The sequence below is a fragment of the Elaeis guineensis genome, chromosome 2, assembly GCF_000442705.2.
Source record: "Elaeis guineensis isolate ETL-2024a chromosome 2, EG11, whole genome shotgun sequence".
In the NCBI taxonomy this organism is placed as follows: Eukaryota; Viridiplantae; Streptophyta; class Magnoliopsida; order Arecales; family Arecaceae; genus Elaeis; species Elaeis guineensis.
This window is the reverse complement of record NC_025994.2, coordinates 614,944-632,803: the sequence shown is the minus strand read 5'-3', so window position 1 is coordinate 632,803 and position 17,860 is coordinate 614,944. Positions and strand designations below refer to the sequence as shown.

The following is a 17,860-nucleotide window of genomic DNA, read 5'->3' as shown; positions in this document are numbered from 1 at the left end:
TATAGCTCAGCCTTGCATCTAACTTAGATGTTGGTTCGTAGCTCGGCAGCAGCACACTATAGCTCAGCAAACAGTACTATAGTTGTTAATTCAGGTTGACCTATCTACTTCTTTCGCTAGATCTCTCAGAGTACCTTGTCCTTGGAAGTGGGGGGCAAGTAATACATCTTGAATTTGCCCTACATAATGTGGCACCACGATGACCAATAGGAGCTTGACACAGACTAGCCCAAGGAGTTGATTACTTCATTTAATCAATTTCCGCCACATGGCCATCCTAAGGACACACAAAGAAATCCAAATTTCCCTCCACTTGGTAATAACTGGCCCATAATGGTGGAACAACCTTCGTAACCATAAGATTCATATATCACTAAATTGCAACAAACTCGTAGACATGCGAATCAATTATCTCCAACCTCTTTCATATGTTCTTGATGCCAGAGGCTCTGACTTTTGTCTATATAAACTCTTCTTGAGGAGGCCTTCTAGGTAAGTCTATCCCACATCTCCCTCTATTTAAATTCTTCTAAGTACCTGCAAGTACCTAGAAGCTCTTTGAAGTCCCACAGAGTTTATAGAGAAATCTTGACTTATCAAGTTCATGCTCGTGAGCTCAAAATCCTCTGTTGCTGGCTTTCATTTGAGAAACCTCTCACAATTTTAGGTTGAGTGACGTCACGTCTCTTGAACTCATAGAGAGCACCTCTCTCCTTCAACATAGACTCATACTTTTCACTTTTTTCACTGCTTATTAGATCTCATCTCTTTTTTCTACCTCCCTTACAACCTTCTCTATTTTACTACGATAGACTAACTCAGGCATCAAAAGATCCTTTATTAGAAAATCTCCGACAAGTGGACTTTATTTATTTTTGATGTTTCACAGCACTTTAGGAGGCCGAGGCATAGATTCGAACATCTTTGATGGTTTCTTGACATTCGGTTAAGCTATCAGAGTTTCTAAGTCACCACCTCATTTCTCATCTTTAGCTTCAACTCATCAATCTAAGCCAAAACGATCATCGATGATAATACATATTATGCTCGATCCAATTAAAGGTATTTGTGACTCACTGGGTTTATAAAATTCACTATCTTTTTTTCTATTTTTTTTGGAGATGTAGAGGAGTATATGGGATTGGGGCTAGCAAAGCAGGAAAGTTTTAGGCCTTAAAAGATTAGTTGCCTGTCCTTTTGAATAAATGATTTGATAAAATATTTATATATTTTTTTATTTATTATTTGAAATTGTAAGATTGTTGTTTGATTAATTATGTCAGAAGTTTAATCATTGGTTAATGCCACTATCTGAGTATTTGGATGATACGAAATATGAAAAAAAAATGAGCCTCATATATTCTATTGAATTAAATAGACTTAATTATATGAAAAATTTTAAATTTTTTGAAGATTTTTAATTTCATCCTGAACTTTTATTTAGTGTAATCAGGTCATTGAATTTTTAGATTTTTTCAATTCGGATCTTTGCTCCAATTTTTATTATCCTATTGTAATAGAGTTATTACATGGCTTGCTTATATAATATCAGGTTGCTTATGTGACAAAAAAAATTGATATAAAAGCATCTAATTTAAACAATTAAAATTTCATAGCTAATAAATTATGAGAGAAAATCAATAGAAAAAGAAGGCAAGGGCTTACAAATTTAATCTCCCTTACAAGCTCTCAAGCCACTTGAAAAATCCTAAATCAGTAATACCATTCTTCTTCTTTTTCAAACAAATACACAACAATATAAATGGTGGAATAATATACAGGGAAGAGGCAAATAAACAAACTGCCAAAAACTAAATTAAATATAAAAAAATAAAAAAAAAGAAGGACTCAAAATTCGAAGAGATAAATGGATTGGATTGGAAGCTTGTAAGACCAGCCTTAAAGAGAATATAAAAGATGCAGAACTATAAATCCAAAGCACTAGACTTTCAATTAGAGAGGAGGTGATCTTCCTATTTTGGCAATAGAAAAGCAGACTAAAGGAGACGCTTTTAAGAAGGAAGAGATTCCTAATCAAAAAGGAGAGAAAAAGGATCTTAAGCGAGCGAAGGAGAGGATTTTTTCTATTGATGAGAGGCAAGTAGAATGATGAAGTTGGGGTGAAAGAGGGTTAGAGAAGATAGAGTTGTATTGGCTTTCATATCTACTAATTTAAAAATAAAATTTTTTTCTTCTATTCTAAGAAGACAGAAAGAAGAGAGAATGGAGATTAAGAGAGAAAGGATCTTAGATCTTTTAGTCTTTCTATATATAGAAATACTAGCTAAAAGAAGATAGTAAAAAGAGAAGATTTTTTTTTTTTTTATCAGATTAATAGAAGAAAGCTACGTGAACTGGTCATATATATTACATGACAACTCAATCACGATAAATAGATAAAAATTAAGTTAGAATTTAAATTAAAAAAATTTAAAAATTTGAAGATTTGATCCCACTAATATTTAATACGGATTGAAGTTATTTTTTTTTTAAATTTAAAATTTTATATAATTAAATCAATAACATAATATGAATTTGTGGCTGCCTATCATGTAATCCCGCTTGCATCATCATGCCACCGTCAGAGCTTTCCTGTGGTTGTCAACCGGATGTTGGTTTTTCCGTGTGTTCAATTAGTTAACGATAGACCGACGGACGACGACGTAGCCCAATCTATCCGCCGCTACGTCTATCCGCCGCACATCTGAGATCCAACGGACGACGTAGCCCACCTCGCCTAGAAAAGCAAGCCATCCCTTCTTCCTCTCTCTTCTTCTCCAGGCTCGGCATCACCGCTTCGGCGTGCGGCCTCCTGTTCTTCTGGTTCCAGGGTTTGTCCTCGGTTCGCCGTCGTCTACCTCCATTTCTCTTGGATCGGGGTTACGTTTAGGGTTAGGGTTTCATAGAGGAAGAGGTCTCGCTCTGGGGTTCCTCCTCGTCTTCTCTAGGGTTTCTCTGGCCATGGCCACCACCGAGATCGAGGCGTCTATCAAGTCGATCCCGGAGAAGAAGGAGAGCCTCCGAAAGGCCTTGGAAGCCCTCCACTCCTACTCCTCCTCCTTTGCCTCTTTCACCCTCGAGTGGAAGGACCTCGACTACCACATTTCCGCCATCGAGAAGTCCATCCAGGAACGCTTCAAGGATCTCCAGGCCAAGGAGGCCCCACGATCCGCCGCAGCCGCTTCCTCCCCGCCGGAGGCGAAGCCGACTCCGGCTGCAGCGGAGGAGCCCGAGGCCACTCCGAGGCCGGAGCTCAAATCCCTGTGCGTCGCGATGGACGCCCGGGGTCTCAGGTCGTTCCTCAGCGAGAGACGGAAGGACTTCAGTGCCGTCCGGAACGAGCTAACCCCGGCCATCCGAGCGGCCCCCGATCCGGCCAAGCTGGTCTTGGATGCTATGGAGGGCTTTTACCCTCCAAAATCCAAAGGCGAGAAGGATGGGGAAACGCAGATGATTAGGAAGACTTATGTCAATCTTTTGGAGCGTGTTCAGGTGATCGCTCCAGAGATCAAACCTGCAGTTAGGTTGCAGGCGAAGAAACTGGCGATGGCGTGGAAGGGGAACATGGCTGATAGCGGGGGAGAAAATGGATTAGAGGCTATGGGCTTGCTGCAGCTCATTGTGTCATACAGTTTGGTCTCAGAATTTGAGGTTGATGACATTTTGGATCTCCTTGTCATAGCTTGTCGGAGGAAGCAGACTGTAGATCTGTGTAAGAGCCTTGGGTTCACAGAACACATACCTGGTAAGCGTTTAAATGATTTTCCTTTCTGGATATCCCTTGCTACCTATTTCAACTCCTTATGTATTCGGTCATGGTGTTTAGATTTGGTTATATTAACTTGGATACATGCAATGCTTCGACAGGCTGTTTGGGTCTTCCATTTGATATTTCCGTTATATCAGTATTATATTGTGTCTGACAATCATAATATGTTTTCAAAAGAATTCCTATCAGATTAGGTGCCTTCATTGTGCGTTCTCGTTTGCCGAGTTGTTACATTAACACAATCATGCTCTTGCGTTTTTGTTTCATAGATTTTTAATCTGAGATATCACCTTCATGCTGTCACAGATGTTTGTTTTCTGTGGAGACTCTTTTTCATTTAGGAAATAAATTTTCTTGTTGGCAGATTTTTTTTTTTAAATATTCAGCTATTTGGGTTCTGATGGCTGTTTTTTCCATAGTCATGGTTTACTTGATCAATTATAGAGGTACACATTAGCCAAGCTCAAGTGAGCTAGGCTTGCTTAAGCTCAAACTTATTTTGTATCTGAGCCAAGATCATGTCAACCGATTCAATTTCAAGTAGGACTTGAGCTGCTGACAAATAGCTAGAGTAAGGGTATAGATAGAACCTAAGGACTTCCAAGGCTTTCATGTATACTTTGAGCTAGGGCACACTTTTATGTTTTATCTTATATTTGACTCATATTCTTCTTTAGGTAAATTTTGTTATTTTTTTAAAAATAAATATAAAATAGAGCTCCTATAGATAAATGATAAATAGTAACTAAAATCATATACAAATTAATATTTTATTTATTTGGGTTTTGAGCTTAATTAAGCTAGATACAAATGCATAGTTCAAGTTGTACTTATATTGTAATGAGCTAGTTTGTTTCATCTGAATATCAAGCTGAACATGATGTTCTCATGAACAGCTCGCTTGTTTGGTAAACCCTTAGTCATAGAAAATTTTTAAGTCAGGTAGTGTACCAGCTTTGGAAACTCCCAAGAAGCTCAAACTTGCATTTGCTTCTCAAGTGCTTCCTTACTAAATGATTTTTTTTTTAATGCTTGCTTCTAGTATCCACACTGACAATCATACCCACTCTTGATTCTAGCAATTAAGGACAGCCCTTATCAAGTTTGGAACTTGTTATATTTGCAAGATGTAGTTTTATCAATGATGTAACTCTATCAATTTATTTTCCCCTATTTTTCCTCTTTTCTTAATTTTGCCAATTGCATTACTTGTTGAACTTTGTTGTTATCTTCACAATTTGTTGGATGAGGTCAAGGCGGGGGTTTTAAAATTTGTTAGTTGTTGGCCCGTGAGTACTTATTTATTTAAGGCTGTTGATTGGTCTAGTTACGCTGGAAAATATTCTTAATCAGTTGGTGAGAACAAATATACTCATCCCAATAACTTCATTTCTGAACCATGTAAGTACTTTCAACACTTCCGTATCTTTTATTTGTTTAGGTCATATGTGTGTACACATATATCGTGTAAATATATATTATATGTAGACATGTGTATGGAGATATATGCATGCATGCATGTATGTATATGTGTATGTGTGTACGCATATATTTGTGGTGCAAGATAGTAGAAATGTTAGAAATACTTTTACCAAAAAAGAATTTAGGAAATGTATGTGGTTCAAGATCCAGGGTAGATTTCCAAAGCAAGTGTTGTACATGCATGTGCATGAGCGCTTGTGTGGAGGTCGATGATTGTCTAGTCTTGGTGAAACCATTGTCAGTTGGTGAGAATAAATCTTTGTCCCAATAACTTCATGTTTGCACCATGTCAGTACTTACAATAGTTTCTATCCTTTTATCCATTTAGGTCTTATATATGTGTGTGTATGTTCATGTGTGCATGCATGCATGCAAGTGGATGCATGGGTCCATCCGTGTGTATGTTCTACCTCTCCATGACATCGGTGGGCGACCGGTCGCGGTGCGGGGAAAGGAGATGGGATCTGATAATCGGGCAGCCCCTATAACAGCTAACATATGGGAATAAGCTTATCCTATAGGATAGAAATAAAATGGTCAAGAGGACATTATTTTTGTTCTTATAGTTATCAAGCTCTACTTCTTAGCCCTTGTCTCTCTCATTGGACCTAATGCCTAGCACCTACAACCACACCTGTTGTTGCGGCCTCCAACCTTAGATTTTTGTCTCCAGTCACCACCTTCTGCCTTCAGTTGGCTGCTCCAACCTCTGATCTCGGCATCTAGAAAGTAAGCTCTCTCTCTCTCTCTCTCTCTCTCTCTCTCGTTGCTACCCACCTCTTACCTCCTTCCCTCCATCTCACACATCAATCACTATTCAATCCCTTGTCCTCTAACCCCTCAACTCCTTGTGTTAGTTGGCCACCGACCAAGGGCTGTACACCACCTCTCCCTTTTCTCCTGTTGATCTCGATGGTTGCTTGCATTGGTAAGAGGAGGGGTCAATAAGCAACATGATTGGTTTAAGAGTTCAATCTAGATGTGTTCTCTTCATGGTGTTTTAGCTGTTACTTTGGTTTGTTGAGGAGTCCTTGCAGGTGTTTGATGAAATATGGCTGAATGGTTGAGTGTTTGGTGCTTTGCCAAGATTTATAGCTGCCATTGCTTTGATGCTCCTATTAAGTGCCTAGAATAGTGTTGTGCTTGATCTTTGGTGGTTTAATTGAGCTGTTTTGAAGATGTGACGAAGTGTGGCTGAATAATTGAGTAGCTAGTGCTTTGGTGCCAACCTGTTACTGTTGTTGGTAAAGGGTTGGTTTGGCATATTGAGTATCGGTACGCCCCCAATCTTGCATACTGTTACTGAATCAATATGGTATGGTATGCCCCATACTATTTAGTTTGGCACAATATGGCAAACCTTGGTTCCAATGCTCCATTATTAAAATGGTTGAGTGTTTCAATTGGTTTTGTGCTTGATCATGTGTATGTTACTTCCTATTGTGATTTTTATTGCTAGTTTGTTGGTTGGTTTTGATTGCTTGGTGAGGATTATTCCAAGTGTTTGGTTGGGCCTTTCTTCTATGTTGACTTATAGGTGCTTGGACCAATTTGTTTGTTGATTTTTGCATCCTTGTGATGATTGTTTTGAGGGTCTAGTCACGGCTTTCTTTTATGTGTTTGGGTTAATTTTTCTAAATGGTGGATGCGTAGTGCATTGCTTAGCTGTGCTCCCATTTTGATGAATTTGTTTTATTGTGCAATAGCAATTTGATGATTAGGTGGCAGATTTGTTGCTCCCCTCAAGACACTAATTTGAATTAATTTGTTGCATTTAATTTGAATCGTTGCTTATTTATTAGTGATTGTTAGCTTCATGTAAATCCTACTAGAAGGGGGAGAGAGGGGGAGGGAGAGGGGGGAGGCAATGCTACTTTATTTATCCTGTATCCAAACACAGGATCGGATCAGTGATGCACCAGACTTTTATCTCTGGAAGATTTCAACTATCATCCTTAAGGATCAAAACCTAGATCCTATCATGAATTTTATCATAAGGTTATAAATCTTAAGTACCTAAACAGGTCTGTAGACTGATTTTCCAGAAGGTTAGTCTAACACAGAATAGATGGAAAGAGGCACAATGTTTCTGGTTCTTCGTTTCGTAATTGAGGTTTGTGATATCTGATCTGGATATGTGTTACATGGACACAGACTTCAGCATCAGACTTGGATACCTTTCCAAGCATTTGACTTGGCAAGAGGGGAAAATGAACTTATGGTGATAAATTGAAAAATAAATTTAAATAAAATATTATGTATTAATATATTTAAGTTTTCTATAAAAGAAAACATTGAAAGATATTATCTGTTAAGGTCCTGTATTGCACATGTCTTTTATTCAAGCCTTCCAATAAGTTTAAGAATTTTTAAGGAAAACAAATTTTGCAAAGTTAGTTTAGTACATATATTCTGGACCAAGTTCTAGAAAGAATGAGACCTCATTTTTAACATTATTACTGTGTGTCAAATTTATTGTTGGAAGAGTCCAACTCTATCAGTTTCTGCAAATTGCAACCAAAAAAATTTGATAGGTATCAAGTGTTTGATGCAGTTTTGATTTTAAGTACATAGCTGATAGGAATTCTAAGAGTTGGACATAAGCACTGAGGTAAAACAAGGCTTTTTGGCCAAGTGACCATTATTTGAATTTTATTTTTATTTTTATTTTTAATTTGTGGGGTTTTGGGAAATTTCTAATGCATGTATGGAGAGAGATGCTTTTATTTAGGGGCATTCTTGTTGGTTACCCTTTTTTTTCTCTTCACATTTGTAGAGGGTAAGAATGACATGTTGTAATAAACAAAATCAGTCGTTAAAGTAAGTGGCAATCCAACTAGAATTTTTTTTGGGTCTGTATTCATTTTTATTCCTTGTTCTCTTTCCTTGCGAGTGCTCTCTTTTCTGTCCTTATGCATGGCTGCCTTTGACACACACACACAGACACACACGCACGCGCACACACACACACGCGTACATGCACATACGCACTTATATTTGCCCATATGTAAATGTACATACACATCTGCATATGCATCTGTGTATATTTATAGTAACAACTAGGCTTATCTGGTGACATACATTTGTTTGGTTATGATCATATGTGGTCACCATCCATATGGCTTCGATCATTTAAAACCACTAAATCTTATCTCTTTTGGCAATTCAATCTATCAAAGAAAGCCTATTGATGCTTTTACTCATGGATAATCAGTTTTGACATATTAAAGTATAGATTTCTAACCAACCATATTTAAAAAAAAAAAAAAAAAAAAAAAAAAAAAAAAAAAAAAACCATGAAGCTCTTATTCCAGTGTGTGGTCTGACATAATTTTGCTGTTCTTTCTTTCCATTTCTCCTTTTTCTGCAAGGAGGAAGGTGGTGGGAGTGCTGTAAATCTTCTATTTATTGAGTCTTATCTTGGAGCTTCTCTTTTATAATACATTTTGCTCTGTGTCTACAATTTTTTCTTTTGTTCAATTTTCTTCATTGCTTAACATTATTTCTTGGTAACTTTTTGGTTTTCCTGGTAATCGGGCATCTGTGGTTTTAAGATTTTGTGATTGCCTGTATTCTCCCTTGGCACAGATAGGGGAAGAATAACTGAGGAGCTGTTGAGACTTCTATTCTCTGAGGTTACACATTGAAAGTGGCCAGTCTAGTGCAGAGATAAAAGTTTTCTTTGTTACACGATGCAATGCATGTTTACCACAGAGAAAACAAAAGAATCTGTTGTAAGGAAAAATGAAGATATTTTTTAAAAAATTAGGATTCACTTTTAAATGAAAACTAACAAAGTAATAAAAAGAGATATTAAAAAGGAAGGAAGAAAGGATATATTGTTTCAAAGGAAAGATTTTCTAGTCACGGTCTGCCTACTAAGGTAAGAGATGAGAGACGCATTATCTTTATGTGTTAAGGTTTAATCAAGTGTGGGTGTTTTATGATGAAAGAAAAGACTTTTGCCAGGTGCTCAGGAGTTTTTTTTTTTTTCTTTTTTTTGGGGGGAGGGAGGGGGGAGAGAGAGAGAGATGCTTGTTTGTCTGGGCATAAGGGGGAGATGCTCAGGAGGACCAAGGGGTTTGTTCCTTTTTTTTTTTTTCCCCTTCTTCTAGTGGGGGTCGGAGTGGGGGCAGTTTAATTGCACCCTGCCCCCTTTTCTTTCCTGCATGTAATGCTCTCATTTGCTGCTTCACGTGCGAAATGGTGTGGTATTTGAGGGATGTTGGATCTCATCTTTGCCCCCATCCAAATTCTGCTTGCAGTTGCTATTACCGAAACCCGAACTGCTTGCTTCTTTCAATTAACCACATATATTTTTTCGATTAGGAACTTGTAGTAAATAAAAATGACCACTTCTAGGATCCCAATAAGTCTGGTCACTAAAGTGGAATGATCCAGCCATAACCTTCTTTTGTCTATACATTTCTTTGCACTAGTTCCTTTCATCTGTTTCTTCCCAGGGATGCTTTTATATGTTTCTATTCATATTTATGCATGTATGTATGTATAATACATGATTACTTATGAGATTTTGTCTGGTCATTACCATCCACGTGGCCTTAATAGTATATCATTTACAAGTGCTCTCCACATGTCTATTCAATATACCAAAGAAAGCCTATTTTGGTCATCCTCATGAATATCCATCTATTCAGATAAACACATTTTTAAAATCTGCGGGCTTCCATCCCCCAACATAAAAGGAAATAATGAAGCTGAAGCCCTTATTCAAGATTATGGTGTGTCACATTTTATTTTCTTGGTTTTTCTTTTCTTTTTTTGGGACATGTCTCTCTCCTGTTTATTGAGTTTCATCTTTCATTGTTTTATAGTTCTTGTTCTATTTTTAGTTTTGGTATTTGTACTTGTTCTAATTTATTCTTTCCATTTCTTGATAATATTTTGTAATTATGATTTAGATTTTACAAGTAAGCAGGCATATTCTCCTCATGGACATGGTGAGGATGAGATGCAAGGAGTTGATGGGACATTTTATCTCGGATGTCAATTTCTCAGAAAAATCACGTGTTATAATGTCTTCCATTACATGGTGCAGTGCATGTTAAATGTAGAAAGAGTAAAAAGATATAAAAAATATAATGTAAAGAAAGAGGAATAGATTTAAAAGAAATTGGTTTAGCATTACTTATAAATGTAAACAAAGCATATCAATAATTAGAAACAACATTAATTGGTATATTGAGCAGGCAAAAGAAAATGGTATGAGTTCTCTCGTACTCTTTCTGAAGTGAGGATTTAAATCATGGCAATGCACACACACACACACGCACACACATATGCATACATACATACATACATACATATATACCTATACATACATACATACGTACGTACGTATACATACATACATATACATACATACATACATACATACATACATATACATATACATATATACACATATATCTATGTGCCTATAAGCAGGCGAGCAAGAGAGCATTTTGGGGGTGGGGATGATCAATGGATTTTAGGGCATTCTTTCAATTGGTCAGTCTCTTTTTCTTTTCTTTTCTTTTCTTTTTTTTGGTCAAATTTATAGGAGATAAGAATGCCCCTATCGAAGACCCAAATAATTTGGGTCAAGTGGAACAATCCAGATCTTTGTTACTTGATTTTTTGGTTCTTGTGTTGCGAACACATGCTTAAAATTTGATAATTGAAATTCACTACCCACTAACGAACTTGATTCGATAAGACTAGAATAGAAACTATATTTTAAAATATAATAATTTGGGTCAAGTGGAACAATCCAGATCTTTGTTACTTGATTTTTTGGTTCTTGTGTTGCGAACACATGCTCATAATTTGATAATTGAAATTCACTACGCACTAACGAACTTGATTCGATAAGACTAGAATAGAAACTATATTTTAAAATATAATAACTATTATTTGGATAAATAGATATTAAGATTTACAAAAATTAAAACAAAAAAGTTTAGAACTCTTAGATCATATTAATAAAAGAAGAATAACACATTATTGGAATATAATTTCAGACACTATTCAGTTTTATATAGTATTTATACAATTTAATTTCTAAATAAATTTGACTGAAATGTTTCAGAAACTCCTGTCTTACATGTATTATCTACTAGAGACTACGCAACTTATTTTCCACAATCCAAAAATCTTAGCGCTATTAGGTGAAGAATCTTGTTCACACAGACCACATAATTCCATTTTACTTAAATTTTTAGTTATCTGTCACTCACATAATTACTGGAATATGATATGTTTAATTTCTAAACTTTGAATCCTATAGAACTGTATTGTGAATCTGTATGTGTTGTACCAATTCACAAATCACCCACATCACCAGCAAGTTATGTAAAGAAAAGAAATCCAAGGCACTGAAACGTGGAGAAACAAGAGAATGCATAAAGAGAAAGTCAGGGGCATGGATGAAAATAATAAGAAACAGAATGCTTACTGTATCACAGCTATCCATATGGCTATGATCCGCCATCATGGTTATCCATGTGGCTACCATCATCTAAAAAATTGCTGGCATTATTCAGAAATTCTGTATGACTGTTCAATCTACAATATAAAGTCTATTGATGCTATTAATAGTGAATATTTAGCTGTCGTTTTTTTTTTTTCAAATATAAATGATGAAGCCCTTATTCATGTCTGTGTTCTGTTGTAGCCAATCCAGAACCATGTAAGTTTCTTCAATAGGCTTAACAGCCTATTTAACAGCCCACTGGAGAAAATATAGAGGGAAAGTCCGATCTTTATCTAGACCAAACATGTGCATGCACACCACACGTGGGAGAACAGGGGAGAGAGTGAGAGGGAGAGAGAGACCAGTACTATGTAAAGCTTTTTGGATAAGATTTTACATGGATAAAAAGTAATGTTCAATTGGGAGAAGTCAATAACTCATGCTTTATACTATAGTTACTGAAGGCATCATGCTATTATTGTCTATGATGGGAAATGGTCTTTGTGCTTCAGGCTTGCTCAAATTGACTGGGCATGCTTATTATATCTGTAGCTTCCTTAAGAGTTTACTCTGTCTAGGATGCCATACGATATCAGCTGTAGCAGTAGGATAGGTTCTTCCTTTTAGGACTTTTCCATGTTTTGCAAACTTTTTGATTGGCATTCTTTCATTGCTTTACCAATTGCCTTCCTACAATTTGCATTCTGATATCTCATTACAAATTTCATGACTGTTTTCGTGGCTGCATTTTTCAGTTATATCTTGTCATTTTGCTATATTTGTGTGTGTGAGATATTACAGATTGGCCATGAGATACACATTCATTTATTTGTATACCGTTGACTGTTTTTGGTAAGTTTCTAGCAGTAAAATCTTACTGGAGGGAGGTCTTTTGGGTACGACGACTCTATAGGAGCCCGATAGTTTATTCGAGGTGGCTATATCTGCAGATTATTTCATCCTGCCCCAGTTCTTGAGTGCCTTTGTAGTTCATTTCCGCTGACATGGTCTTCTTGCACATCTTACAATCTCGTGATTTATCCTTTTTGAACTGTGGGGTCTCAAGACATCTGTTCATTTGAAAACCTGTGACTGCCAATTGCATGAATTATGTGAACTGTTTCTTAGTCATGCATTTTTATGGCTGAAAGCCGTGAATTAGTATATTTTCCTGGTGGAAAACTTCCTGGTTGTTGTCATTTATGATGTTCCTATATGATTCTGCATACCGATGCCAACTCAACATATTCAAGTGTCACATCTTATTTTGGAGAAGTAGCTGGTTTAGTTCTCTTTTTACCTGTTGGGACACTCCTGCAGTATGAATTCTCCAATGTTCATTGTCATTTTGGTTCCTCTGTGATGCCCAAAATCTTACTGGGTGAAGATCTTTGCAATGTGTTTTAGCACATGCTATGCTGGTGGCCTTCTAATCGAACTGACAAATGCTTTCTTGCTGTTAACCATTTACTTAGCAACATTGGGCTGTCCATGAAGTCTATACTCATGTCTGTATACACTCGTTCTGACCTCAGCTCCATTGGAGCAGAGTCACCAAACTCTACCTTTGTTTCAAGCTGTATATTCTGCTCTTCATAGCTTTATTTAGTTCTTCCTGTATTTTGGTTATCATGAATGCCTAGTTATGCGGCAAATGTTGGTGGTTGATTACTTCTTCATCTCTAGGTTCATATCAGTGATGCTTTTATTTCTTAATTATGATATTACAAATAGCTTCCTTGTTGAATCGTCTAACATCTGACTCGAGCTTGCTACCATCTTGGGTTGTGCATGATGTGTAGCTGCAAGTGTCAATGGTTGCTATTGGCTTCCATGTGTTCTCCTGCATGGGTTTGACACATGGATGGCGGAACCATCCTGAACCATCTGGTTCGGGGCATGCTGAATCATATCGATAGCGACATGGGATGGTTCTGGTGTTTGAAACGAGACATTGGTGATAAGGGGGGAGGGAGAAGGAAAGAGAGGAAAAGAGACATAAAGGGAGAGAAGAGGAAAAGACTGGGGAGGCCATTAGAGGCTACCAGATAGGGCTAGAAATGGGTCAGGCAGACCGAGCTACACCCCTAGTCGGGTTCGGCCTAGATTTTTTTTTTCGGGCTTTGGCCTAGACTTAGGCTTGAAAAAAATGCCCGGCTGAGCCCAGCTCGAGCCTTGGCATGATTTTAACCTGAAGCTGATCAGGCTTGTTCTTTGGAAGAAGTGGAAGGGTCGGAGGAAAAAAAAGTAGAGGGGCCCCCATCTTTCACCAACCACACCCACACTGCATATCATTGGCAACCTCCTCAACGTCGCCACCACCACTGCCACGATCGAAAACTAGTGGCCATGTTGTCACTGCCGCTGCCGTTGTTTTCCTTAGCCCCCACTCTGCCAATCCCCAGCAAGATCAATGGCGATGAAATCGGGCTTTCCTCCTCTAAGGTGTGGGAGGTAAGGGAGACGGGAGGGGAGGGTGGGAACTCGAGGTGGAGGTGGAAGCGGGCTATAGCAAAGAGATAGAGAGGGAGGGAGGGAGCGATCAAGGGATAAAGAGGGAAGGGTAAGGATTTGGTGGCATGGTAGAGTCTGGGACAAATGAGAGGAGGGATTTGGGGGGAAGGAGGATGGGGTTTGGAGAGGAGGTTGTGGAGTGAAGAGTCTTGAGGGCTTGATAGGGTTCTGAGCAATAGGGTTTTGGAGAGAGGGAGAATAGCGAGGGAGAGGAGTCTGGGGCTTGTTCAGCGTCGGGCTCCATTTTGGGCCTTATTTGTGCTCAGGCTCGACCCAGGCTAATAGTATACCTGAGCCCAGCGCGAAAAGTAAATGGTCTCTATATTTGCCCAAATCCAATCCAAATATTTTTCCGGCCTGGCTTGAAGTCCGACCCGAAGTCGGGCTGGCTCGATGGGCCTCTGGCTGGTCCAAGCCCATTTTTGGCCCTACTGCCACAGGGTTGTCGAGGCCATCGGAGTATTGGAGGATGGTGGAGGATTGAAACAGGGGCGACTCGCTCCTAATTGTTTTTTATTTTTGCCAACTTGCAGTGAAGTCTGCAATAGGCTCAAGTGAAGTCGGCAACTTGGTTGTCAAAGTTGCAGACTTTATTGTGAATATGCAAAAATGAAAAAGAAATAGGGGAAAGTCACCCCATTTTTGGTCTAGAGGAGGGTGGAGCCGCTCCTTTAGTCATGTGGGGGCCTCCACAACCCTCTAGCGGCCAGTGTCATCTTCTCCATCCTCTCCCTCTCCTTCCCTCTCTTTCCCTCCTTCCCCCACCCCCCCTCTTCTCCTCTCTCTGGTTCTTCCTCTCCTCTATTCTCTCTACTGTGTGGGTTCAAGCCCGACAAAGAACGGCATGGGGGCATACTGAACTGTGCGGTCGGTTAACTAGCATGGGTCTCAGTATTGGCACAACCAACCTTGGTTTGACATATATGCTTTTATTTGATAAGCCTAGCGAGTGTCTTTTGTTTTGATATGCATCATTTATCTCATAAGTTAGGGGTACAACCTCATTTCTGTAAATTACATCCTCTGATTTCACTTTCTTTTCGCAAAGATTCCCTGGATTCTGGTTTTAGGAGAACATGCTTGCTGCAGTTATCTTCTTCGCTTTATAAAAACAAGTTTAATTGGTGTGTCAATCTATCTGCTGAAATGTGCACCAGAATGAAACTTTAGGTGCCCTGCTTTTATTATAGTTAATGCCATTCAGATCTATTTTTGTATTTTTATTTTTATTTTTATTTTCAAGACTGGTGTATGTTCTCCCTCTCTAGAAAGTTCTTTTTGTGGGCTGTAATAGAAGGGTAGATCTTTCTACCTACCGACTGTTCTTTTGTGCAAAAGCTGTTTAGCTGCAACTCTGATTATAAGCTTTATTTCAGTTTTCCTTGTCTTAAACTGCTGCTGGCTGATGACGATATCTGATACCAGAGTACCATGTTTGGGGACTGGTTATCCTGTAACAATGTTCATGTTCAATTGTTCTGGTGCTTGCTGTGTTTCTAGCACAGTGCCCTTTATTTTAACTGCATTAGACTTATCATTTTCTTATAAAAAAGAAAAGAAAAAAGGATTTGTCATTCAGGATCGGTTAAAGCTGGTCTCTTGTGATTGACATCTTCTCATGATATTCTTTGTATGTATATTCCACCACTCAATATATTAAGTAGGATGTTATCTTTAGCCATTGACAGGTTAACTCTTTCACTCTTCTATTGTTCGATGCAATGATGATGCAAACAAGCTTTTTTTGCTTGTGGCAGATCTTATTCAGAAACTGAACAGTAGGGGAAAGCAACTTGACTCGGTAAAATTTGTCTATGCTTTCAATTTGGAGGAGCAATGTCCACCAGTACCCCTTCTGAAAGCCTATGTAATGGAATCCAAAAAGGCTGCTAAAGAAGTACGAAAGAAGGGAAATAATTCGAGTCAATCACAGGTATGCTTCATTCCTGTTTGTCTCGAGTTTAGGATGAGCAACCTTGTACTTCAAGTAACATCTTGTATTATCCTGAACAGAATGAGGCCATCTCGAAAGAACTTGGTGCTTTGAAATCAGTGCTCAGGGCTGTTGAGGAGTATAAGCTGGAGGCTGCATATCCGCGTGAAAATCTGGAGAAGCAGATTGCCAGATTAGAGAAACTGAAAGCAGACAGGAAGCGCACGGCAGCAGCTGCATCAAACTCAAAGACTCAGCAGCAACCTAATAAACGTCCTTGGCAATCGAGCAGTTCAAAACCAGCTGTTGCTGTGCATACCGTGCTGCCAGTAATTCAAAATCAGCCCCAGCTTGGATTGGCTGACCGGGCTCCATATGTGGGTCTGGGTGGGTCTTATAGTCTTGCTGCGACTGGTTCTCTCTACAACCATGCTGGTCAAAATGTTTCTGGAACTCCAATTGGACTAGGTGGACTTCGAAGTCCTCCTAGATCATATCTCTATCCATCAAATTCTCTTGTTGGTACTGGTGGGTTGTATGATAGGCCAGTAAACCATGCTGGTTACCCTGCTTCGGGTATGCCTCCATCTTATGGTTCTTCGCTTTACCCTCCATAGGTTGTCAATGTCTAGTCTCTTTTGGTCTATAAATCTAGGTCAACCAAATATAACATTATACTAGTTTTTTGCTTTTTAGAAACTGCATAATAGTTTTTTATCTTGTTGATGTTATTTAGTGGCTTTGTATTTTGGAAATTTCAGTTTTGACTATTATGTCTGATGTGTAGTGGTAATCATCATTTCCACCTTGCCATTTATTGTTGTAAGATTGCGGTTCAATATTAATATGGTTGGGGTTGGATGCTATTCAGAGATCGAGATATTAAAGAAGAAATTTGTGAGAGAAGTCTTCTCTCAATGGAGTTTTTAAATAGAAAATTCTTCGATGTTTAAGTCCGTTGGAGTTTGAAAATAGTAGGGAAAAGAATATAAAAAAAAATGAAGTGAGAGTATGTCGGGCATTTTTTGAAGTTGAGTTTATATGGGTTTTTTTTTGTTACATCATTTTGTATAGAGGTGGTATAATAAGTTGTCCAACATTCAGTAGATCATTTGATCCCTAACCTCTTAGGTTGTTAGGTTATGATCTAATAGGTTGTTGAGGTGAAAAGTCTATCCACTAATCAAAGGATCATGGTTGGTAGTTGCAGGTGTAAGATGCGAATTGTACCTACATCCTAAGGATTGTTTGGGTGGTCTTAGAAATTGTTCATGTGGTTAAATAGTATGATGTTCTAAGGTTAGTGTTTAGTCGAGATTTTGTCCTGTGTTAGCATCTATTTCGGTTGTCGGGCTATGTTCACTACTGTTGGTAGGATCTAGACCTTAGTGTCGGTGTTTGACTAGGAGGTTGGATAGAAAGTCGATGATGTGAAGTTGTGGTTCTTCGGGTCTTTGGGTATCCGATGTTGGTCCTTTAGGGAGTGCTTGATTATAATCAAAAGAGAGGATATCGAGTCAAACGGCATATAACCTCTACAACACTTGCTTCTTACTGCGAGTTTTAAGTGATTTTGTCGCTTTATGCAAAAGTAGCTGACCATCAGATCGGGAGTCTTTTATCATATTAATGTAATTTAAAAACATCATTTCAAATAATATTTTTTTTTAAAAAAAATCATTTGAAA

General features: G+C 38.3%; 1 protein-coding gene across 1 annotated transcript; it reads left to right on the top strand.

The window, feature by feature from the left end:
• Nucleotides 1–2,767: 2,767 nt before the first annotated feature.
• Nucleotides 2,768–16,986, top strand: LOC140850750 (truncated FRIGIDA-like protein 1). The gene is made up of 3 exons (XM_010909390.4): nt 2,768–3,745; nt 15,998–16,173; nt 16,254–16,986. The coding sequence occupies exons 1-3, from the start codon at nt 2,962–2,964 to the stop codon at nt 16,788–16,790; spliced, it is 1,497 nt and encodes a 498-aa protein (XP_010907692.1). The 5' UTR covers nt 2,768–2,961; the 3' UTR covers nt 16,791–16,986.
• The last annotated feature ends 874 nt before the right edge of the window (nt 16,987–17,860 follow it).